The sequence below is a fragment of the Aethalodelphis obliquidens genome, unplaced genomic scaffold (genome assembly GCF_003676395.1).
Source record: "Aethalodelphis obliquidens isolate GAN/ISIS:26980383/991018 unplaced genomic scaffold, ASM367639v1 scaffold63, whole genome shotgun sequence".
Taxonomy (NCBI): domain Eukaryota; kingdom Metazoa; phylum Chordata; class Mammalia; order Artiodactyla; family Delphinidae; genus Aethalodelphis; species Aethalodelphis obliquidens.
In genome coordinates, this window is record NW_020838007.1 from 376,747 (window position 1) to 402,398 (window position 25,652).

Sequence of the window (25,652 nt, forward strand, 5' to 3'; positions counted from 1 at the left end):
TTCTTTTTTTTTTTTTTTTTTTTTTTTTTGGCTGTGTTGGGTCTTTGTTGCTGCGCGCGGGCTTTCCTCTGGTTGCGGCGAGCAGGGGCTACTCTTTGCTGCAGTGCGCAGGCTTCTCATTGCAGTGGCTTCTCTTGTTGCAGAGCACGGGCTGTAGGCGTGCGGGCTTCAGTAGTTGTGGCACGTGGGCTCTAGAGTGCAGGCTCAGTAGTTGTGGCGCACGGGCTTCGTTGCTCCGTGGCATGTGGGATCTTCCCGGACCAGGGCTCGAACCCGTGTGCCCTGCCTTGGCAGGTGGATTCTTAACCACTGCGCCACCAGGGAAGCCCCCCCCCCACTGTATTCTTTTTAAGGTCCTATGAGATGGGTGGGAAGTCGCGTAAGGAGCTGCTGCTGCATCTGCTGCTGTGTGCCCAGGTGTGCAGCAGTCTGGAAGAGAGCACTGCGTGTCACTGTAGTTTGTGCTGTTTTCATTTTTCATGGAGTGAGGATTTTTACTTAAGAATGACTGACACAAGCTATTGGTATTCAGACTTTAGTGTTTGGTGGATATTTCTTGAAAATGATTAAGGGAGCCTGTCACTTCAAGGAAAGCAACTAACAGTGTTTGGTACCAATGATAAAACATGGGCTTTTAAGTGAATGTTAGGATTTTGGAAAACTTGTATCTGCCATTGCAAGCTCAGCAGCTTCCCATAAAGAGTTTCCTGATGAGATCCCTAGTGATATTAACAAGAGACTTGTAAAGAATAAATTGTTTGTTTGTTTTGCGGTACGCGGGCCTCTCACTGTTGTGGCCTCTCCCGTTGCGGAGCACAGGCTCCGGACGCGCAGGCTCAGCGGCCATGGCTCACGGGCCCAGCCACTCCGCGGCATGTGGGATCTTCCCGGACCAGGGCACGAACCCGTGTCCCCTGCATCGGCAGGCAGACTCTCAACCACTGCGCCACCAGGGAAGCCCTAAAGAGTAGATTGTTTAATGACAGGCACCGACACTTGGAAAATCCATGTAACTCTGTGAACCAGTATTTTCCGTATGACCAGGGCATGATGTCAGCCAATCCTGGGTGGGTAAAGAATCCATATGCGTTAAAAGTGCAAGATGGACAGAGTAGGAAAATTTCATTCATTCATATGGTTTCAGGTTCCACATTTTAACTAACTTATAAGTTACTACCACTTATTGTGTTTTAGTGTTTATCAAAGAAGAATAGCCATAGTTATGTTTTAATATCATTAAAATATTCTTCCCTGGACTTCCTTGGTGACGCGGTGGTTAGGAGTCCACCTGCCGATGCAGGAGACACGGGTTTGATCCTTGGTCCGGGAAGATCCCACATGCCGCAACTAAGACCTGGTGCAGCCAAATAAGTAAATAAATTTTTTTAAAAAAAATTAAAAAAAATAAAAACATTGCTATTCTTCTTATTAATTTTTTTGATTTGGAAAACATAGTTGTTTTTCATAAAAATATGTTAATTATGTTAATAAGCCCTGAGTTTATTTTTAGATGAGTTAAATATTTAAAATATTTAATATGGTAAATGTCAATCTCTGTAACCCACATAAACAAAAGCTCTTTGGGGTCCTCAATAGTTTTTAAGAGTGGAAAAGGGCTCTAAGACCAAAAAGTTGGATAATGGCTATTGTACATTCTTTATTAAAACTTCCAAGCATGAGGCATTTTGGCAAAAAAACTCTGTCATAAGAGCCAAATGGCCACCAAAGACAAATTTTCCTACGGACTGGCTTAATTTTTGTACAGTATGAACTGGCTTGTAGTTATATAACACATGCAAACTCTGCAGCTGAAATCTCTTTCCAGATGTAAACTTCAGTGTTTGCTCAGTGAATGAGAGCTTTCCAGAAATGAAGTGGAATTGATTTTTTTAGTTGACTCACACTGAACATGTAGGAGATTCATGTTACCAATACGCGTCCAGGCTTTCCCCCCCCTCCCCCTTTGTAGAAATTCTATTTGGTGACTATACCATTTTTAAAAAATAATTTAAGAGTATGGGCTTTGATTTCATTTCTTTGTATTTCCACGCCTATGCATGGCATGTTAGATAGAGCAGGTATCAGTTGTCTGCATGTGCTGTGAATTCCCAGACTCACTGTCCTGGGAAGGGCCTTCTCCACAGCACAGAACCTTACAGTCCCTAGTTCTGAGCCCACCTCCCATTTTACTGCTAATTGGTTACTGATGTTCTCACCTTACACTTACACAAATGAAAATGGAAACTAATGGTTACTTAACCTAGTTAGGATAACCTGATATAAAAATTTTAGTATTATTTCCTGGAATTCACCAAGCAAATAAGAATATTAGACCAGGTAATTTACTCGGCTCAACTGATACTATTTTCTTGTTTTTAACTGATACTTTTTAATACTTCTCAGTTGGGAAGGGGAAATGTGTATTTTCTAGTATGTATACAAAAATGCCCTGATTTCAGTACTGTTTTCAGGCAAGAGGAGGAGCGTGGCCGGGTGTATAACTACATGAATGCTGTTGAGAGAGACTTGGCAGCCCTGAGGCAGGGGATGGGGCTGAGTAGAAGGTCCTCGACTTCCTCCGAGCCGACCCCTACGGTGAAAACCCTCATCAAGTCGTTCGACAGTGCGTCTCAAGGTAACATCCATCGTGCCCTAGCGGGCGGTCGTGTTCATGTACCACATGTTCTCTGTTCTAGTTGATGTTCTTTACCATCTTACTCTGAGTCTCATCACATTTCATATGATGTTAGTGAGTTAGTCTTCCTGCAAGGTGGATTTTAACAGGAGATTTGGGATCTGTTCAGCCTCAGAGATCTCGGAGTCAGACTTGGGCCTTACCCCATGCATGTGTGTCTTCTCCGTGCCTGAGAACTTCCAGATGTGGAACTTCAGCCCTCTCCCTTGCTCTGAACTCCTCAGGCCCAGTGTATTCAGATGCTACTTAACACTGACACGCACGTGTCTCCCAGACATCTTCTCACATCCGAAACCAGATCTTGTCCCTTAACTTCCATCTTTCCCCATGTGAATGGCAGCACCATTCCACCCAGTCACGTAAGCCAGAAATCTCGGAATCTTCCTTCTTCCTTCAATCCTCCTTCCTCACCTTGACATTGACCCATTAGCGAGGCCTCTTGGTCTGGCCTCCCGTACCCACACCTGCTCTGCTCTCCATCACTAGGGGTGCACCATCCACTGCTCATTCAGTGGCCTCCTCTTTATTTTTTAATTTAATTTTTTTTTTCTGGCTGCGCCGTGTGGCTTGCGGGGTCTTAGTTCCCTAACCAGGGATCGAATCCGGGCCCCAGCAGCGAAGGTGCTGAGTCCTAACCACTGGACCGCCAGGGAATTCCCAGGATCCTACTTTTGAACAGTTCAGTCTGGAGAGGGAGACTGACATGTGAGCAGACAGTTACACACATTTAATTGCACTAAATGAAGTACGTGTGAAAATCCGTGTGGAGGGAAGTGACGAGCTCCTTAGGAGGAGGTGAGGGAAGATGAGCAGAGCCCGGCGTTCCTTCATTTAGTATGCCGCGAACTGCACGCCAGGCTTCTCATCTGATGCAGTTGCAGAAACACTCATCCTGGAGCTTTTGTACTTTGATTTCCTTGGTTTATGGAACACTTAACCGCGTAATTAAATAACAAAAGTGAAATGACTGGCATAGTCAGGGTTGGAAATAAACACAAGTAGTCTCAGGAACAGACAGTCCGCCTGACGGCAGGACGGCTGCACGGAGCAGCCGTGAGTGTTGAGGAGGTGAGGTGTCTCCCGTTCCCAGGGGAGCCGCGAGCGCTGGTTCATGGGATGAACCCTTAAGGAGAGAGCAGTTATGAAAGCTTGCACTGCACCTTGTTGTGTTCATTATTTACTTGTGTGTGTGTTGTTTTTCTAGTCCCCAGCCCTGCTACAGCTGCAATTCCTCGAACGCCTCTGAGTCCAAGTCCCATGAAAACACCCCCTGCGGCAGCCGTCTCCCCCATGCAGGTAAGTGCCTGTGACCATGGAGGCTCTGGGGGTCCCAGCTTCTGAAAGCTTGTCCTTTTCAAAGTCACCTACACTATGGCGCGGGGGGCAAATGGCTGCCTCTTGAGGGATACAGTTGCAATTGTTTTCCTAGGTTGCTGTGAAATTCCCTAGTTAAGATAAATTATGTTAATGTCAAGTATGTTATTCTTCTGAAATCCTCTAATAATAGTGATAGCTAACAACTAGTGAACACTTATTATATGTTCTACACTGTTCCCAATGCTTTATAATGTTAACTCATTTAATCCTCATGACACCTCTGTTGGCTATTAGGTATTATTCTTATCCCTAGTTTTCATATCTGGAAACTGAGGCCCAGAATGGCTAAGCAGCTTGCTGAGGGTCATACAATGAAGTGTTCGAGCTGGGATTTGAGCCTGGGTGGCATGACTTCAGACACCATGTTTTTAACCCCTACACTAAGATAACTTTCTAAGTAGAATATACAGTCAACCCTCGAACAACGGGGGGTTAGGGGCACTGACCCTCTGCGTAGGTAGAAATCCACTTATGATGTATGGTCAGCCCTCCGTGTCTGCGCTTCCACGTCTGCGGATTCCCAGCTGCGAGTTGTGTAGTACCTGGAGTATTTACTATTGAAAAAACACACATGTAGGTTGACCTGCACAGTTCAAACCCGTGTTGCTTAAGGGTCAGCTGTATAGTTGGCATGTCTCATCCCCTGTTGCACTGCAGATCACCCAAAACTTAGTGGCTTAAAACAGCAATTTTACTATTTTTCTTATTTCTCTGGCTTTGCCTGGGCTCACCCCTGCAGCTGCACTCAGCTGGAGGGTGGGCTGGGCTTGGGCTCAGCAGGGCGGCTGGGCCGCCCTCTCCACGTGGTCTTTCTCTCAGGCTCCTTCATGGCCTGGTGTCTCAGGCTCCAAGAGACTAGAAGCAGGAGTTAGCAAAGCCCTTTAAGACCTGGCTGGGGACCTGGACTGTGTCACTTCCATCCCATTATTTTGGTCTGAGCAAGTTGTAGGCCAGCCCAAATTCAGAGTCAGAGTGGGAGGGGTCTGCACAGGCGTGAATCCAGAGCAGTGTGGCTCTTTCTGGGCCGCTTTGTAGCAGGCTGGCCCAGGGGCATTGCTGACTCATCATGAACAAGTGTCTCAGGTGCCCTTCTTGCCACTGTGGGAGTGCAGACCAGAAGCAGGGCAGGTGGCATGACTGTCGAGCTCAGGAGGCCCTCTTACTATGCCCTTGCTGTGAGCCACTTTGGGGACAGTAGCTGAGGTGGAGTTTCTCCACGTAGGTGAGAGTAGCCTAAAACCCAGTCCCCTGTGATCTAGGGTAGCCTTGGCTGCACCTCTTCCCTAAAAGATTGGGTTTGAGAACATTTTGTCTGAGCAGAGACTTTTGTAGGTGTTAACTACTGGCTGTGTATTTTGTGAGTGAACTTTTTAACCTTTTCCTTTGTAAAGTTTAGGGTAGAAGTGCTCTCCCTCTGCATTTGTAATGTTGCAAGTTGTGGCTTTGCATTTATGTTTATGTAGAAGATGTTATACTCTTAATTTGAAAGGAAGGCAAAGGGAATTCCATATTCTGTCTATAATGAGCTTTTTATATACTCGATTAATCAAACTTTCTAAAGACATGAAGAGGGACTTCCCTGCTGGCGCAGTGGTTAGAATCCACCTGCCAATGCAGAGGACACAGCTTCGATGCCTGGTCTGGGAAGATCCTACATGCCATGGAGCACCTAAGCGTGTGAGCCACAACTACTGAGCCAATGTGCCACAAGTACTGAAGCCCACTTACCTAGAGCCCATACTCCTCAACAAGAGAAGCCACCACAGTGAGAAGCCCATGCACTGCAACGAAGAGTAGCCCCTGCTCGACGCAGCTAGAGAAAGCCCACACACAGCAATGAAGACCCAACGCAGCCTAATTAATTAATTAATTAATTAATTTAAAAAAACAGGGACTTCCCCGGTGGTGCAGTGGATAAGGCTCCACGCTCCCAGTGCAGGGGGCCCGGGTTCAATCCCTGGTCGGAGAACTAGATACCACATACATGTTGCAACTAAGGAGCCTGCCTGCCGCAACTAAGACCCGGCACAACCAAATAAATAAATAAATATTTAATAAAAGAAAGAAAAACAGAATCAAAAATAACATTTAAAAAAAAGTTGAAGATATAAATGAAAGCAGATGAAGGTGCAAGATATAAGGTGAAGTTTCTCTAAATAGTGTTTGTCAGTTGAAATTTAATGTTCATGGCGTCACTCTGTAAACTTTTGTAAAGATAAGAGGTAAAAAATGTCATCTCTCTAACTTGGAAAAAAAACTAGTAATTATAAGCCACATTCAGTAGCTTTTTAGTACTTGATTAGTTAGCACAGTGCTTCTCAAACCTAATTGTGCACAAAAGTCATGTGGAATTTTTAAACACGTAGATTCCCAGGCTTCATCCCAGTGAACAAGAATCCCTGGGGAATGGGGCCTAAGATTAGGATTGTTAGTTTTTCAAAACTCCCTGAGTGGGAATTCCATTTCTGGCTATGAGGGAGTCAAGGGCTGGATTATTCTGCCACCACAGACTGCTATAAGGCTGGACAAAATGTAGGAAGCAGTTACATTCATACGTGGCAGGACAGGTGGTGCAGGACTGAAATCTTTGGAGAAAAGTTAAGAAAGCTGAGCCTTACTGTGGCCCACGCTTTTCCAGATGGTGAGCAGGGAGGATGAACCCACATGGAGCAGGGAAGGGAATGCCAGCTGGATCCGAGGAGACACAGATCAATGTACAGGGAGAACAAGGGCTGGGATTTGGGGGCAGGGTGCCTGGGAGGAGAGAGCCACGCAGAAAAGGTCTAGAGCTCTGCATAGGCCTCCCTTTGAGTCCTTGCTGAGTGCCAGTCTGCACGTGTGTAGACATGGGTCGAACCCCGCAAGGCTGAGCAAGAACGATTTTGCAGCAAAGATCAGTTACCGGGAATCTGGCAGACAGATGCTTCCCATAGTTTACACAGAGCAGGGATCATCTGAGTTCCTACTGGCCACCGTGGAAAAACCTCTTTGAATACTTGGAACATTCATTAGAGACCTCAGTGACCACTCTGTGAAGTGGAACTAAATAGCCCTAGAGTAAACACTATTCTAGATCTGCCCTAAATGACCTTAAAAACAACCTCAGAAGGTCCAAGGAGATCCATTAGTAACGGGATAGGCAGTCTCTGAACTGCTTACCAGTGATCCATGCCTCCTGCGGCTGTGCTCTTGTGTCATCTGCTCCTTCTGAGGGTTGGCTGGGCTTCGTGACTTGCTTCTCATGAACAGAATGTGGCAAAAGTGATGAGCTGTCCCTTACAAGATAAGGTGGTGAGAAAACTCACTTCTGTCTGAGGACTCCTCTTGCTATCTCCTAGATTCAGTCACTCCAGCGAACAATTGGAAATTGAAATACTTAGCGATACATTGAATAAAATATTGTGCAAGACCTTGTAGTGAAAACTATAAAATAATGCTGAGAGAAGTTAAAGGCGTAATAAATGGGAAGATACATCATGTTCATGCGTTGGAAGACTCAGTCTTGTTAGGATCTTGCAATTCTCCCTCACATCGAGCTGTAGATTCAACTCATCCAACTTAGAATCCCAGCATGCTGTTTTGTAGAAATTGATAGTATAATTTAAAATTTATGTGGAAATTTATAAAACCCTGAATGTCCAAAGCATCTGGGGGGGAAAAAAGGAACAAATTTGGAGGACTTCCACTACTTGATGTTAGCACGTAGAGTAATCAAGACAGTGTGGTTCTGACATAAGTTTAGATCAGTAGAATAGGTAGAGAATCCAGAAATAGGTCAGCTGATTTTCAACAAAGGTGCCAGGGTAATTCAGTGGGAGAGGGATAATCTTTTCAACAGGATTCCAGAACAACTAGATATCCATATGGAAAAAAAAAGAAAAAAAATACCTTTACCTCATGGCATTCATCATAAAAATTGAAATTGACTATAGACTTAAATGTAAAAGCTAAAACTACAGAACTTCTACATGAAAACATTAGAGAAAGTCTTCGTGACCTTCGACAAGGCAAAAATTTACTTAGGACACACAAAAAAATGAACTATAAAAGAAAATTAATAGCTTGGGCATCAAAATTTAAAACTTCTCTGAAAGATATTAAGAACATGACAGACAAGACTGGGGAGAATATATTTGCAATTTATTTATCTGTCAAAATCTTGTATTCAGAGAAGACTCGTTTGTCATCTTGGTTCAAGACAACCCAATAAATAACGGACAAAAGAGTTGAAAAGTCCCTTCCCAAGAGAAGATACACAAATGGCCAATAAACACATGAGAAGTTGCTCAACATCGTAGTCATCAGGGAAATGCAAGTTAAATCCATTATGATATCTCAGTACGCACCTTCGGGATGGCTAAAATGAAGACTGCCAGTATCAAGTGTTGGTGAGGGTGTGGGGAGGCTGGCCCTCTCACACGTTGCTGCTGGGACTATGGAATGAGTAGTCAGAATTCAGCTGGATAAAAAAGGGCTGGGAGAGCTGAGGAAAGAAGCATGAGAACAAGCCCAGAGCTGGTGAACAGCGTGTCCTTGTGGGCAGGAGTGAGTAGTTGGTGGTGTTGGGGCATCACACAGAGGTGGCGGGAGGTGGCTCAGGAGAGCCGAGAGGGTTCAAGTATTTGGTAGGTACGTGTATGTATGAGACCGGAGGGGAGGAGGCCGGTGACCAAGCTGGTGCTGAGTTAAGGTGCCAGGTTGTGCCTGGCAGCAGTGTTGGAAACTTAGTGAGGAGGTGACAGAGTGAGATCCATTTGGTACTGGGGCATGAATGGCCAATCCAAGTACTAAAGGAGCACATCCAGATTTTGCTGATTGGCGAGTGAGGGGCATGTGGGATCTTTCTGTGTTCATTTTAAAATAGTATACTGATCACATTATATGCCTCTGGGAGTGTGTGTGTTTTTTTCAGTCTTACTGTAATAGTGTGGAAGGAATTATGCAAATTCGTAACTAAATATTTACTCTCTGCAACATTTACTCTGTGAAACCCAGCTCTGATTTAACCTAATATGGACACTGTTTGTCTTATGATTTCAGAGACATTCCATAAGTGGACCAATCTCTACATCTAAACCCCTGACAGCCCTGTCAGATAAGAGACCAAACTATGGGGAAATTCCTGTTCAAGGTACATCTCGTGTGCAGTATTTCACTTTTGTTGTTAATTTTTTTATTCATCTGACTTTTGGGGCTAACTAACTTGTTTTTCTTTTATTCTTGACATTATTTCTACCAGTCTGATACACATCTTTATCACAGGTTTACTAATAACACGTCTTAATTACAGATGAGGAGACTGTTTGTTAATAGATGCATCTTGGAAGATGACTTCATAGTGTCACGAGGGTGACAGGGAGTCCACACTGTTGCCAGGCCCTGTTTTTACAGTTCTTCGTGGGGCGTGTATAGTTATCCCCATTTTATAGATGCGAAAAATGAGGCTTCAAACAGTTAAATAACTCATAGACACAGGTTGACATTTAAGTTAAGGAACAGTAGACCCGGACAGCCTGGCTCCAGAGCCCATTCCTTTGGTCTTTGTGCTCTGCGTCACTTGTGAAAGAAAAGCCTCTGATAGCTGGGGTTCAGCGAGTGCCATTTCCACGCAGCTCTTTATGGCGGCCCCAGCACCCGAGCCCAAGGCTTCTGCCTTTCGAGGTCAGGGGTCCTTCTCCCCCACTGCTTCCCTACGTGTGGTGCTGAAGTGCTTTGGAAAAACGGTTTTGGGCATTGGACCAGGTGCTGGGAAAGGCACACTTGGTTGGGGTGGGTGTGGAGACGCCCGGCAGGTGTGACACCTTCCGGAGCCCAGGCCCCTCCTGGCTGGGCAGGCTGGGCCCCTCCTGCGCTCCTGGTGTGGGAGTCAGGCTCTGGGGCTGCGACTGTGCAGTTTGGATGGGTGTGGGGGAGAGAGAAGCAGAGGACTGGCTCTGTGGGCTCCGGGGGGCTGCCAGGCATGGGGTTCAGTGGGCAGTTTGCGTACAAGGGGGATGGTGGAGCCCAGGACAGTGCTGTTGCCACTGCCCCTGCAGACTTGCCTTCCATCCCGGCTTCAGCTTCTGGTTCCTGTGTTAGCTGTGGCCTGAGCTCTCTTCTCCCCTCGGAAGGTCCTCCTGCTAAGGGAACAAGTGTGGATGGTTTAAAGTCTCCCTTTACATCTGTGCTGAGTTCCCACCCTGGCCCCCAGATGGATCCGGGGATTGTGTGTGTGGTCACGGGTCCTGCTGCTGACCTCTTGGATGCTGTTTCCTTGTGTAAGTCGGGGTCATCGTGAACATCTAGCTCAGGGCCTTGGCTCCCTCTCCCAAGGCTCTCTTACCCCTGTGGTCAGCTTTGTACCCTCTCCTGTCCACCCGAGCTGCTGTGGTCCACGGTGTCAGTGGCTGTGGGCAGCATCTGGCCGTGTTGAGCCCGCCCACCCCTGGATGTTCTTTCTGGTGTCCTTCACGCCCACTCTGCATCTCCTCCTCCGTCTGCTGTGCTCAGTCCTCCTGCCTGGCCTGTGAGGGGTGCTGTGCCCAGGGCCTCTCTCTCCTGTCTGTACTCACTCTGTTACTGCGTCCGAAGGGGGCTTCTCCCCTTTCAAGGCTACCTTCCCCACTCATCTTGATTGGCCCACAGCAGCACAAGGTTTACTGGGGAAACCTTGCCAGCACCAGTGGTGTTTCTCAAACTTACCTGTTGATAAGATTTACCTGAGTCACTTGGTAAAATGTGGAATCTGGGGCCTCGTCTCAGATCTGCTGACATGGACTCTCCAGGAAGGGAGCTTGGAAACTTCATTTTCACAAGCACCCCAAGTGATTCTTAGGAAGTTTGGGAAACTGGGCAGAGATTACCATTTAGTTTTGCTCTTAGCCTGGCTTTATAGGTGGAAAGTGGGTGTGGAAGGTCTGCGGGCCAAGGTTATTGAAGACGCAGACAAAACGTGTTAGGTGTCTCTGAGGCTCTGCCGAGTTACACCTCTTTTTGGCGCTCTTCTTTTTATTACTGGTAATGGTCATATGATAACACCATTGGGCACATTGTGTGTGCAGTCTGCCTGCAAGTGCCGGCCACATTCTCCACTTCTGTCTGTTCTGGTGCCTTAACTGGGCTTAGTTGAAACTGCAAATACAAGAGAGAGGGAAATACACTTGGGTGAATTTGTATCTGAGGATTTGTTGATAGTGTAACCTTTTATCTTAAACAGTCACTAGGGAAGGAAACCACTTACAAAACTAAGAACAACCAAATGATTCTAGGTCATAAAAAACCACCGTGGTTCTCCATGCCAGTTAAGAGAGTAGTTCTGAGCTCTGCTGGAGGTGCTTTTCTCCCCTGATTGTCTCTTCTGTCCTGGCCGAAGTCACACAACACAGCCTGTGATTTTCAGGTTGAAAATTTCAATGGCTTCATTCCTGAAAACTTGAAAAGTGCTGCCTCTTGTTCTACTATACTTAAATTGGATAATTTGTTGGTTTTTCCAGTTAAGTATTTTATAAAAGGTGTGGGTTTTTTTCTGTTTTTCATCATGCTTGTATGTCAGTTGCAGGAAAATGTTTTAGACCAGAGATCTTATTATAAATGGACTAATCAAATGCTCTTTTGTTAGTATTATTGGCAGTTGAATTCTGTGGTCTGGGTCATGACAGGTGAATCTTTGTAGATAAGATATGAGTTGGTGTTTGTAGCCTAAGCAGGTACATGGATACAGGCAGTTGGGAGGGTCTTCACTGTCCCCACTGTCCCCTTGCACAGTGATCTTAGAAGGCCCAGTGCAAGCAGAGACCTCGGCTGGGCGATGCAGATGGTTAGGGAGCCTGAGGTTGCCCAGCGTCAGTGGGACCTGAGTGTGGTGTTGCTGTCATCAGCTCAGATGTACAAGGATCCGAGAAAGCTGATTAGTCCAAGGATAGTCATGTTCTGTAAAGAGATTCTTGCTGTGATCATCTGTCTAAATTGTGTTGAGGATAGAGATGTAAACCTTTTTAAAAATTCATTATTTTGAAAAAATTGATTTATGGTGAAGGTACATGTAATGAATGTGATACAAAGTTAGGAGGTTTTACTAGAAAGCCAAATCTTTGTTTTAAATTAAAATAAAAAGAACCTTTTATTTAAAAGTTTCACAGCAATTTGCATTCTCCAAAGGGTAGATCTAAGTCAGATTCTGGCCCAGCCCTAGATCCAGCCCTAGCTGGGAAATTTCGAGGAGAAATTAAGATAGAAATCCTACCCTCCTGTATTTACAGTCTAATGGGTATCTGTTCACTTCCAAAGGTCTTTCCTTCCCTGTAGTTCTTAGTATTTGTCTTGATAAACCAAACCATCTAGGCTCCCATATTTTCTCCATATTATTATGTAAAATTTCAAGCATACAGAAAAGTGGAAAGAAGTCACGTATCCGCATCTCACTACCTCGATTCTATGGCACTTTGCTGTATTCGCTTTATCACATATTTATCCATCCTTCTATCTTTCCTTCAGTTCATCTTTTTTAAATGTGTTTCAAGGTAAGTTGCAGTCAGTACCTTGTTGCAATAAGCATGCATTGCACTATTTGTTTAAGGTGTTCTGTCTGTCTCTCAACTCTTTGTTTTGAGATAAGTTTAGACTTGCAGAAGAGTTACAGAAGTATTGGACTTCTCTTAAATCCTTCACGCACGGACTTCCCTGGCGGTCCAGTGGTTAAGACTCCACACTTCCATTGCAGGGGGCACAGGTTCGATCCCTGGTCAGGGAACTAAGATCCCACAAGGCCAAAAAAAAAAAAAAAAAATCCTTCACCCAGCTTCCCTTATGTGGACAAACTACATAACCATAGAACAGTTATCAAAAGTAGGAAAGCAAGGGCTTCCCTGGTGGCACAGTGGTTGAGAGTCCGCCTGCCGATGCAGGGGACATGGGTTCATGCCCCGGTCCGGGAAGATCCCACATGCCATGGAGCGGCTAGGCCCGTGAGCCATGGCCGCTGAGCCTGCGTGTCCGGAGCCTGTGCTCCGCAATGGGAGAGGCCACAACAGTGAGACGCCCGTGTACAGCAAAAAAAAAAAAAAAAAAAGTAGGAAAGCAATATCGTGGAAATGTCATTAACTGAAGTGCAGTCTCTGAATCTCACCGACTGTTCCACTGCTGTCCCTTTTCTGTTCCAGGATCAAACACAGGACCCCAGTTTGCACTGAGTTGTCTTACCTCCTTGAGTCTCCACCGTTCTGCAGCAGCTTGTCCCTCTCCCTGTCTTTTAGAACCTTGACACTTTAAAGAGTACTGGTCAGTTATTTTTTAGAATGTCTCTCAAGATGGGCTTGTCTGCTGTGTTCTCCTGCTTAGGCTGAGGTTACGTACTGCTGGGAAGGGCAGCACAAGGTGATGTGTCTGTCTACGTGCATCACGTCAGGGGCACGCGATGTTGATGTGTCCTGTTACTGGTGACGTGACCTGGATCACTTGGTTGAAGCGGTTGTCTGCTAGTGAATAATAAATATCCTATTCCTGCTTAAACTTCCTCTCACTGATTTTAGCATCTGTTTGTGCATTTTGCCTGCAGCAGTTAGTACTGTGCTCTAGCGGTGATTTTCTGTTTCCTCATTCTTCCTGTAAGGAATCATTTGTGTTATATTATTGTACTTATTGTTATATTTATAGCCCTTATTTGTATTAGTATGGACTCGTGGATATTTATTTTATTCTTTGGGTTAGTCTATTACTATTATTTATTTTGCTGCTCATGTTATTCCAACGTTGATCATTGGGAGCTCTTTTCATCCCCCACCCCACCAAAGTGCCAAAGCACTTTCTTTCTTTGGGGCACCACAGATGATCCAGGCTTGTTTTTTCCCCTGCACTAGCTGTGGAATCAGTAGTATTTAGAAAACGAGATCTGGGTGCGAGGCGTACCCATTACTACCGAGGTTTCACCTCCTCCAGCTCCTCTCTGGACAGAGCCAGGAAGACTGTATGTATGTGCACCAGCCCATACGTACACACGTGATGATTATTTCTCTATCAAAAATCATGAGTTTATACATGTACAGTAGTTTCAAAATTGCTAAACCGTACCCTGTGAGAAGCAAATGTACCAGAGTGCAGTGTTTGTGTACAGTTCTTTTTTTTTTTTTTTTTTTTTTTTTGCGGTACGCGGGCCTCTCACTGTTGTGGCCTCTCCCGTTGCGGAGCGCAGGCTCCGGACGCGCAGGCTCAGCGGCCATGGCTCACGGGCCCAGCTGCTCCGCGGCATGTGGGATCTTCCCGGACCGGGGCACGAACCCGTGTCCCCTGCATCGGCAGGCAGACTCTCAACCACCGCGCCACCAGGGAAGCCCTGTACAGTTCTTTTTGTGTTTAGCCTGAGAGTCTCCACTCGAAACAACATTCTTCTCACAGTTACTTAGGTCAGCTCCTTTTTTCACCTCTCTCTCATTGTGGTTAGGTCATGCTTTTGTAATACAGTTAGATTAGTTTTATCACAGTTTGCATTTCATTCCCCCCCACCCACAATTCCGGTTGATTTTTTTTTTTTAAGTATATGCATAAAATTCATTCTCTGTTTGCTGCATTGTAGGATGTTTGGCAGCATCCCTGGCCTCTACCCACTAGCTGGTAAGGTCCTAGTAGCACCCCACTCCCCTAGTTGTGACAACCAAAAATGCCTCAAGACCTTGGTATGTTGGCAAAACTGCCCCAGTTGAGAACCAGAGATGTGGTTCTCACAGTTTTATTTGTCTAATTTCAGCAGAGAGGTGGAAACTATAAGTGAAAATCAAATAGGAAATTGTAACTGTTGCATGTTGTCTGCTATTTCCACCAAGGCTTTAACATAATTAATCATAGTTATTTTAAGTGACCTGTCAGATAGTTGCGGCATCTGTGCCATGTCCAAGTCTGGTTTATTGATTACTTGCTGTCTTGATGCAGTGAGCTAGATGTATTGTTTTTTCTTGCTTTTTGTGTATTTTATAATTGTTGAAAGCTGGGAATCTTGTGTAGGACAGCAGTTTTATGCCTTGACATGGGCACCTCTTTCCTTCTAGGTGTTTAATGTCGGAGTTTGAGTTAATCTGCTCAGGAGCTGGGCTGGGTTTGAGTTTTGTTGTTGCTGTGATGTCCTCAGTGCACAGCAGGCTTCCAGTTGCTCTGGTGATACTTTGTGTTTAGAGTGGGGCGGGTGCTCCAGAGGATTTTTCTGTGTCTGCCCTAATTTCAGCTTTAGGCTGTCTTTTGCATTGCGTCTCAGGAAGGGCATGTCTCATACTGTCTCAGCAGTTTCAGCTGAGATTTCCTATTCATTTGTTGAGAACATATTTTCCTTTATAATGTTGAACATATTTGCAGTAGCTGCTTTAAATGCTTTTCTGCTAATTCCAACATATAAGTCATCTTTGGGTGGGTTTCCATTTCTTTTTTGAGTATGAGTCACTTTTTCTTTTTCTTTGTATGTCTAGTAATTTTGGATTGTATTCTGGGCAGTGTGAATCACACATTGTAGAGATTCTGAATTCTGTCTTGTTCCTCTGCAGAAAATTGGTTTTTGTTAGCAAGCAGTTAACTTGGTTCACCTCAAACTCTAACCTCTTTCCTTCAGTTGAAATAACTGTTCAGCTATTTTTCCTTAATTCAACTCCTTGGAATCTGAGTGCTTGTGGATTTCAGAGGTCAGTGGGATACGAGCAGAGTTTATATACAAAATTTGTGATTCTTTCCTTTCTGGTATTTCCCCAACCCCCTTGCTTTCCAGCAGCTTTGGTTGTCCTGAGGTATCTCCTCTGCTTCTTTGAGGCAATGATAAGACCCTGGGTTTTCTACCAAATTTCAGCTGCCCTGTATGGCCTCAGGTGGGGCCTACACTCACACCTATAGTCATAAAACTAGGAAACTCACCCAGTGCCAGTTCCTTCCAAATGCAGATTTCTTTCATTTTCTGCCTGCTTTTAGTTTCTCTTCAGTGCTTTTAAGTAGTTGATGTTTGTATGTTTTCAAGATGTAACAGTTATTTTCAGCAGGAACATTAGTGTGTTTGGAACTACTCCTCAATGAGCAGAAGTTGGGTATTTAGGCTCCTATTTTTATTTTTTTTAAGAGTCTTTTTTTTTTTTAAATTTTTTATTGGCCACACCACGCAGCTTGCAGGATCTTAGTTCCCCGACCGGGGGTCAAACCCATGCACCTTGTGGTGGAAGCTCAGAGTCCTAACCACTGGACCGCCAGGGAAATCCTTAGGCTCCTATTTTTATTTTTATTTATTTATTTATTTATAAAAGATTTTTTGATGTGGACCATTTTTAAAGTCTTTATTTGTTACAATATTGCTTCCGTTTTATGCTTTGGTTTTTTGGCCCCGAGACATGTGGAATTTTAGCTCCCCAACCAGGGATCAAACGTGCACTCCACATCTTTCCCTGGATATCTTATCGGGTCCTCAAATTGCATGTGTCCTCATCTCTTTCCCTCCCAGAGTCCTCTTCTTCTCTCTTATCTCTGTATGTGGAACCTCCTTTCTATCTCCACCATTTCTAGGTGGTCAGCAAGTCTGTTGATTCTGCCTCATTGAAGAGCCCTTGAATCTGTGTACTTCTCCCATCTCCCCTGGTACCACCTGGGTCCAGGCTCTCTGCTCTCTGCTCTGGGTATAACTCATCACCCTGCATGCACTGTTGCCCTCCCACCCCCTGCAGCTGGAAGGATGTCCACCCGAGACACCATCACTGGCTCCATGTTGCCAGTGGGTGAAGGCCACACTCTTCAGCCTGGCCTGCTTTGGCCTTCCAGCCTCGCCAGCCCTCACAGCACTGCTGTCCTAGATTTCCTTTGGTGTCTGCTGAACACTGTGCTGGGAACACGCTCTCCTTTGCCTGTATAAAAGCTATTAATTATCCTTCTAGTCTTAACTGAGATGTCGTTTCCCGAGGAGGCCTTTCCGGACCTCCTCTCAAGAGCAGGTCACGTCCCCTGCTGTGTTCCCAGAGCCCCTTGTACTGCTTCTTTCCTGCATCCCTCACGCGCAGAGATTTTTTAAATGTCTGGCTTCCGCTGTAGACTCTGAGTTCCAGGAGGGCAAGTTGCTGCCTTCTTTCCTCCTTTCTCTGACCTTTGCATCATGCCCAGTGCCTGGCAAGTCATGGACACCCAAGTGGTTTTTGTTTAATGAATGGATTAAAGACAAGAATAGCTCCATATGGCAATAGAGTAGACCTGATTACTGTAACGTCAGCTCTCTTCTGCCTGCCACATCTGATTGTGACACACTAATCTTATTTCCCAAAGAAGGATTCTCCGGCAGTTTGACATGAAGCTGTAATCTAGCCGCTGCTGCAGCAGCAGAGGGGCCTGTGCTCGTTCCGTGGCTGGTGTCGCAAGCAGCAGTGAGAACACCACCCGGAGCGGCAGGCAGCGCTGTGCCCATTGGAAGGTGCCTCCGAACAGTGCCTTTTTGTACCTTCTCAGAAGGGCAGCGTTGGCCTGTGCCAGGGACTGTCTACTGAGTTAAGACGGATTTGGATCCTTAGACATGTAGTGAGAGCAGGCTGCACTGGGTGGGCGGCAGGTCTGTGCACCGTGCCTCAGTCGCGCACCTTCCATGTGCCCAGTGGCAGAGATGGAGATGGGGTGCCTCCCGCTTGCTCTCGGCTGGCACCCTCCTTGTTCTGACCCGTGTGTCTCTATAATCTGTCCTCACTTTCCTCATGTGCTGTGTTCTTTGGGAGATGAAGGCTTCAGGGGCATGACCAGTCTCGTAACTGTGAAGTGGACATTTGGACTAAATTTAAAATGTTGACTCCTATTTCCTACTCTTGCCATGTTCCACGAACTTTGCTTTGTCTGTCAGTCTTTGTGCATAATGTGCTCTTCCTGTGAAGACAAGTGCAAGCACCACAGAGTTCAGAATTTTGACCGATGCTTGCTGGTGGGCTTTGCACCGAGGCTTTGTTGGTTCAGGATAAGAAAGGCGTAGTGGCTGTGGGCTGTGTGAGTCCTGTCTTCTGGATCCTCCCTCCAGAGTGCTGTGAGATCACAACCACATAGTCCTCACACGCTTAGAAAACACATTTGGCATGAAAGATGTGCTCTCCTTGAAAGATACTGTGATAGGCCATTACTTTTGACATCATGATGTTCTGAGAGGGAGTAGTTTTTAAATTGTTAATTCTTAAAACGAAGTGCTGATGGGGCTGTTTGACTGGTGTCTGGTTGATCCCGCCTTTCCCCGTCCAGTGTGTTTGTTCTCAGACAGGACTAACTGTCTTCACTTAGCCCAGCCCCATCACATGTCCCTGACACACCGGACCAGGCGGGACACATCCAGCCTTCCTTGCTTGTTGTCCTGGCCTGGTGACAGCCTCGCTGGGCTTGTCACCGAGGTCAGAGGCGGGCCAGCCTGTGTCTGGGGCACCCATTGTGGGGAGCAGGTGCTGAGGAAGGGGTGTCAGACTGGACCCAAAGGCTGGTGAATTTGGCCGGGCTGAGGGGGCAAGGGAACCAGTGTGCCAGGGCTCGGGGAACTTCAGAGACTGCAACCCAGCCTGTGTTCAGCGAGAACAGGCGGAGCTGTGCCCTTGATGGGGAAGCAGGATCTGGTTGTGTCCCTCCTGAGGGTCCTCGCTGCCCTCAGACTGAAGTCCACGTGCCAGGCAGTGAGGCTCCTGTCAGTTAGCCACATCCCCGCTTTGGAGCTATCCCCCTGCTGCCCTCTCTGTTCCCCCCCTGCCCTGTGGTTCAGCCATGCTGGGATTTATTGTCCTCTAACTTGAATGTCCTTCTACCTCTGCTCTGAATGTCATCTGGCTGAATACTGTTCCCCAGCCCTGTTCTCCATTAGTGAAGCCAGCCGTCTGACAGACTAATTCATGTCATTATGCTGCTGAAGGCTTCCTGATGCCTGAAGTCGAAGCAAATGGCTTCTACCTCTGTGGCTTGATAGATCTTTTTATTTATTTATTTATTTGGTTGGTTGAACCGGGTCTTAGTTGCAGCTTGCCGGCTCCTTAGTTGTGAACTCTTAGTTGCGGCATGCAAGTGGGATCTAGTTCCCGGGCCAAGGATTGAACCTGGGCCCCTTGCATTGGGAGCGCAGAGTCTTAACCACTGTGCCACCAGGGAAATCCCTCTTTGTGGCTTGATAGTGCTTTATCATTCTCTTATTCCAGTTTCCATCCTGACTTGTCTCTGGTTGTAGACACGTATGGCTTCTCCACTAACTGTAGGCACACAGGGCAAGGCTTTGATTTAGTTTGTACTTTTAGACCTAGATGCAGTGGGGGATCTTGGAATTTTGGTTGAATTGCATCAGAGGTAAGTAGCAGTCGGTGGTTTAGAAGTGTTCATCTGTGTTGCATGTCTCATCCCTAGAAATAAAAGTTGAATGAGATGTTTTCCCTTGGTCCTTGTCTATGGGAGTTGTTTTGTATAGGGGACTCTGTGGGGAGCCGTTGAGGTGCCCTGGATGGGAAGGAGGGACAGACGAGCCTCAGGGGCAAAGGGAGCAAAACTCACCTTCCTGCTGCCTTTGCCTCTTGAAATTCAGGGTCAGGTCTCTTTACTGTGACACTTTCCACCCTGTGCAGAGCATCTACTAAGAACATCTTCAACCAGCCGACCTGCTTCTCTGCCGAGAGTACCTGCCATGGAAAGTGCCAAGACCATCTCAGGTAATACTTTTTATCTGAAATTTCTTTTAAAAAGATTCTTCCAGAAGTTTTAGTGATGGTACCGAGTACTTTCTCTTTAGGTTTATTTAACCTTACTTGCCTCTTTAGTTGATTGTTTTTCACTCTGAATTTCCCCTATTGTATCTTACACATTTCATAGAAATCACATTTCGTGGCCCTGATTTCAAAAATAAAAAATAAAAGCTAGATAGTTCCATTCACTTAACAAGTATTCATGAAGTGCCTAGAGTGGGTTAGAAGATATACTGAAAATATAGGTTCATACAGAGTTGGGTAGCTGTGAAAGGTTAAAATATTTATCACGAGATGTGTCATGACTGTTTTTGAAGGGTTATTTCAGAGCACACCAAAAATTCTCCAGAAGCCAAATTTTTCCAGTGTTATAGCCATTTTACAATGATGAATTTGATGGGCTTACTTTTTCGGTCTCCTAGAGCTAACTCTTCAGTTTATCAGTGTTCATATTATTTTCCCCTTGTGGCCTTTTTTTAACCCTTAATAGCTCAACTAGAAATTGGACCAGGAAAGGAGAGATTCCTATAACCCTGCCTCCTATGGTTAATGTCCCACTTGTATGTGGATTTAAGTTAGTACAGTTTTTGTACATCTTAGCTGGGTCTTTAAATCAGTAGGAAGTCCAGCCAAAATCACCACCCCCAAAGCCCAGATCCAGAGCCTTTTCCTGTAACAGAGTTCTTCTGATTCTTCTCAGTCTGTTTCCTCTGTTTGATATAAAATTATCAAAGGTGTTCTCATCCAATTTCCTAGCATACCACTTAAAAGAAACTGCCGATTTAAGGCATACAGAGATCTGACATTGAAAGGAAAAGGCAGAATAATTATAAAATTATGTCAAATATGCAAGTGGATCATTCTGATAAGATCTTGTAATAGGAGAAAGCATGTCTCCTCTCGATCTTTAAACACACCTCTTAGCTTTTGCCGAGTTATAGTCTGCTGTGGCCATCCTAAAATCATCAGGAGAAGTTTAGCCAATGAAAGAGTGCAGTTCCAGTCATCCGGGGGAAATTACTGGTGTTTGGCATGATTGCATTACAGCCAGCCCGGGATGATGCAGTAATGGCTCCCTCGCTTCCAGCATCATCTGAGGTGAGAGACTCTGAGGTCAGGAGCCTAGTCTCGCATCTCACGTCATCGTGGCCAGAAAGCCGCTTCTGTTGTGGCTCCGTTTTCAAGGGCTGCAATGGCTGCTTCCACCTCCCAGTTCTCAGGACTTTCGTAATTCCAACAAGGCATAGTGCCTTACGCTTTCAAAATAGGACTTTCCTGATTGTTCTTATCTCTCGGTAGTTGACTTGACACGACACCTTTTGCTTTTCTGTTTTGTTGATTCATGTTTTTTAAAACGTGGCTTGGGACTTCCCTGGTGGCGCAATGGTTAAGAATCTGCCTGCTAATGCAGGGGACATGGGTTCGATCCCTGTTCCGGGAAGATCCCACATGCCGTGGAGCAACTAAGCCCATGCGCCTCAACTACTGAAGCCCGCATGCCTAGAGCCCTTGCTCTGCAACAAGAGAAGCCGTTGCAATGAGAAGCCCGTGCACCACAACAAAGAGTAGTCCCCGCTCACCACAACTAGAGAGAGCCCACGCGCAGCAATGAAGACCCAAGGCAGCCAAAAAAAAAAAAAAAATCTTGACCCAGAATTAAGTGTGGCCCTGTAACAAAGCATCTTTCCTTTCTGTCTCTTCAGCAGTGTTTTTGGCCACATTCAGAAGGGTTGTGTTGATTTTGGTTGAGAGTGAATGTTGCTTTAGTTAGCCTTTGGCTTTGGTCATGTTTGTAGTTGAACGCAGGTTTGCGGGGGACTCACTGTGGGCCAGGTGGGTGCTTTGAGTGTTAAGGGTGGATGAGACACACTCCTTGCCTTCAGGGAATATGGGCTTCTGTGCATATTTCAACAACTGTACCTTTTTCACAGTTTTTTTTGTTTTGTTTGTTTTAATTTATTTTTATTTTTGGCTGTGTTGGGTCTTGGTTTCTGTGCGAGGGCTTTCTCTAGTTGTGGCAAGCGGGGCCCACTCTTCATTGCGGTGCACGGGCCTCTCACTATCGCGGCCTCTCTTGTTGCAGAGCACAGGCTCCAGATGCGTAGGCTCAGTAGTGGCTCACAGGCCTAGTTGCTCCGCGGCATGTGGGATCTTCCCAGACCAGGGCTCGAACGCGTGTCCTCTGCATTGGCAGGCAGATTCTCAACCACTGCACCACCAGAGAAGCCCCCTACAGTTTTTTAAAATGGCAAAAAAAAAAAATCCTTTCAAGTTATCAGTAAGTTAAAGAGAATGTTAGTTTTTCCTCCTGTATGATAATTTCTGCTCTTTTGGGGACCTGCTGAAGAAGATGTCTCAAGAACTCAGCTTAAAATGTTTTTGCTATAAATTGCATAATGGCTGTTTCTTACACTCAGTGTCCAGACGAAGCAGTGAAGAGATGAAGCGAGATGTCTCTGCACCTGAGGGCGCGTCTCCTGCCTCGCTCATGGCCATTGGTGCCACGTCGCCACAGCTGTCCCTGTCCTCCTCCCCCACGGCCTCCGTGACCCCCACCACTCGAAGCCGGATAAGGTAGAGGACAGTAGTTAGTATTGGTGCATTTCATGCCTGCCGTTCCTGGCCTTTTGAAATTAAATGATCAGGTTATAAAGTAACGGCATTCGAGCACTGATGTATTTTCATTCGTTATGTGTTATTTAGTGTTTTCTGATCTAGTCTTCTATGCCTAGAATTGGGAAAGATGATATGAAAGTGAAAAAGTAAAGCAAAGTAAAAGAGATAATTATTTTCCCCAAGCAGCTGGTGTTTTTGTTTTTTGTGGGGTTTTTTGGTTTTGGTTTTTTCAAGTAGAGAACAGCTGAGTACAAAAGTAAGTTTAGTGAAAACGGGGTGTGGATGGAGTGTTGGGGAGGCTGGAAGAGGGGAACTCGAGCGAGGCCTTGAGGGTGGTGGACCGGGAGGAAGGTGAGCGTTACTGGCAGGGTCAGTGACTCCAGTGAGTATGCAGGAAGGCTGAACACGAACTGAAGGAGGGATGGAAGTGGGTTTCAGAACTTTACCGTACACTGACTTACAAGTTTGAGTAAAAGTGGGATATTTGGTGTCTCAAACTCAAATTATATGCTCACTTATAAAACCCAGCCTCTCGGGGACCGACCTCTTAGAAGAGTGGTCCCGTACTCAGTGCGGGTCAGGCAGGTCGGGTGCAGTGGAGAGTGCAGCTCATGCTGCCCTGGCCAAGCCCGGGGGAGCACTGTCCGCACCGGTGGGCAGGGCCCCCACTCTTCCTGGTGCCCCACTTAGAAGTTGTGAGCCTCCACAAGGTGTCTCCTGGCCTTAGCTTCCTTATCTTACAGTGAAGATGTTACAGGAGAGCACCCTCTGCTCTAGGAGGCTCTTTGCTGCAGCTTCTCATTGTGCCCATAGACTTTACTCGTCTTTGATGCTTTTTAAGCTGTTTCTATAACAAAATGGCCTGTGTGAACTAGAGGAAACCTTTCACAAGTGATTGTAGTAGTTTTATTTTGAGCATAATAGAGGTTTTTATTTTTCTTTTGGCTTGCCCTTTTGTTTTCATTCACATATCTCACCTTTATCTTCATTCTCATTTCCTGTGATCAGTGGTGTTATAACAAACTTCTTTGAACCCTTTAAATCAGGGCAGCAATCGGTGGGCAGGTACACGAACATAAAAGTATATTTCTTCAAGACAGCAGTCTAACTGCAAGTTGAAATATTTTCATATTTTACTTTTGGTTCTAAGTAAAAATTGGTGCTATTTCAGTGCACCTCTCACTTGGAAAAGCTTCAGTTCTACATGTGTGCTCTTTGATTTCCTACCATACTTTGTAGGATGAATATGGACAGAATAATAGTAAGCCACCTGTAACATCATAACCTCTAGGACAGTTACTGGACTGTTACGTGTATGGGTCGTAGGGCTAGAATCTCCACTTGTGCAGTCATCACTAAAAATTAGACCAGGCTTTTAAGAGTGTGCTGCTTGTCAAGGAACAGGTTGTTTTACAGAGTGCTCCTTGGTATTCTGTTCTGCTTCTAGAATAGTTTCTGGAAGGAAGGATTGGGTACTGGAGGAGTGGGTTGTATGCCTCCCCTGCTCCATCGCCAGGGTGATCACAAAATCTTTTTTGATTCAGTGTCTGGTCTGGGGCAGGATATTTATTCTGCCTCCAAGGCAGTTGACAGTGCCCTAAAGTACCCTCCATATAATTTTAAGAAATGAGTAAGGTATAGCCATTGATTCCCCCCCGCCAAGCTTCTGTAGTTGGTCTGTCCTGTAATAAACTGAAGTTCCTTGAGAGGCAGGGTCTCTGTGTTGCTCACTGCACCCTGCCCAGCACATGCACATGGCCTTTCTTCCCTAAGTGAAAATGAGGAACCCAAGATGCAGTGGTGCTGAATCTTTGCCAGTTTCCATGTGGGTAATGAGTAGAGCCCCCTAGAGATGGCAGAGCCCCCTACAGATGGCAGAGCCCCCTGATGGTGGTGGGTCTGTGGGACCCATAAAAACTGACAGGAAAAATCCAACGGGTGAAGGTACATCTTGCCATTGGATGCCTCTGAGTGTGCGTTTGTTCTGTTCAAATGTTCTGTTGTCTTGAATTTCTGGTTTAGAAGGGTGCTCAAATAAGAAATATTTCAACTTGGGTTCCTTATTTTCACTTATCAGGGAAGAAAGGAAGGACCCTCTCTCGGCATTGGCGAGAGAATATGGAGGATCCAAGAGGAACGCCTTGCTGAAGTGGTGTCAGAAGAAAACCGAAGGCTATCAGGTAGCCCCGTGGTTCTTTTGTCCCAGGGGAGCAGCTGCCACGCCAGGTGTTGACGGCGCAGCTCACCTGAGCAGTGACGAGTCCTGCACTGGGTTCCAAGTCTACCCTGAACGTGGCAGAGTATCCCTTGGATGAAATAAGTTTCCTACCTTTCCAGAGTAGCTAACCTTTACAGTACTCTTGTTCAGCTGTTGTAGCACTTTATCATTTAAGTCCCAGTTAGTTGCTTTTGTTAAGGCCTCATCTGGACTAAGAGTGAAAATATATTTATTTTACTTTAAATTAAGATTTTACTTATCATTGATATGTTTAAAGTTTTCTCTTAGCTTTTTCCCCTTCCCACTGGGCTGTCTTTGTGCCCTGTCATTTCACATCTGGACTGTTTTATAGCCTCTCCTTTCTTGCCCTGTCAGTCTCTCTCTCTTTTTTTTATTAACCTTTTTTTAAAAACTGAAGTGTAGTTAATTTATGATGTGTTAGTTTCAGGTATATAACAAAGTGATTCATTTATACATAAATACATTTCTATTCTTTTTCAGATTCTTTTCTATTATAGGTCACTACGAGACATTGAATATGGTTCCCCTTGCTATGTAGCAGGACCTTGTTGTTTATCTATTTTATATATAGTAGTTAGTAACTGCTAATCCCAAACTCCTAATTTATCCCCCCCGCAACACACACACACAGACAGTATCCCCTCTGGTAACAGTAAGTTTGTTTTTCTGTCTATGAGTCTGTTTCTGTTTTGTAAATAAGTTCATTTGTATCATTTTTTTAGATTCCACACATAAGTGATATCATATGATACTTGTCTCTGACGTACTTCACTTAATATGATAATCTCTATGTCCATGTTGCTGCAAATAGCATTATTTCATTCTTTTTTATGGCTGAGTAGTATTCTATCATATATATGTACCGCATCGTTATCCATTCGTCTGTTGATGGACATTTAGGTTGCTTCCATGACATTATGCTAAATGAAATGGGCCATACACAGAAGTACAAATATTTTAGGATTCCACTTATGTGAACTCCGTAGAATAGTCACATTCATCAAGACTGAAAGTAGAATGGTGGTTGCCAGGGGCTGGGGGCAGGGGGTAATGGGGATTTATTGTT

General features: G+C 45.4%; 1 protein-coding gene across 7 annotated transcripts in view; it reads left to right on the forward strand.

Annotated features, from left to right (window-relative positions):
* The window catches only part of SPECC1L (sperm antigen with calponin homology and coiled-coil domains 1 like), a 122,714-nt gene that overhangs the window by 60,729 nt on the left and 36,333 nt on the right, over positions 1–25,652 (forward strand). For all 7 annotated transcript variants that reach the window (XM_027088799.1, XM_027088800.1, XM_027088803.1 and 4 more), the window contains 6 exons: positions 2,472–2,635; positions 3,900–3,991; positions 9,113–9,203; positions 19,615–19,698; positions 22,149–22,305; positions 24,425–24,527. In XM_027088799.1, coding sequence (XP_026944600.1) covers positions 2,472–2,635; positions 3,900–3,991; positions 9,113–9,203; positions 19,615–19,698; positions 22,149–22,305; positions 24,425–24,527 — 691 coding nt within the window. The remainder of the gene's footprint in view (positions 1–2,471; positions 2,636–3,899; positions 3,992–9,112; positions 9,204–19,614; positions 19,699–22,148; positions 22,306–24,424; positions 24,528–25,652) is intronic.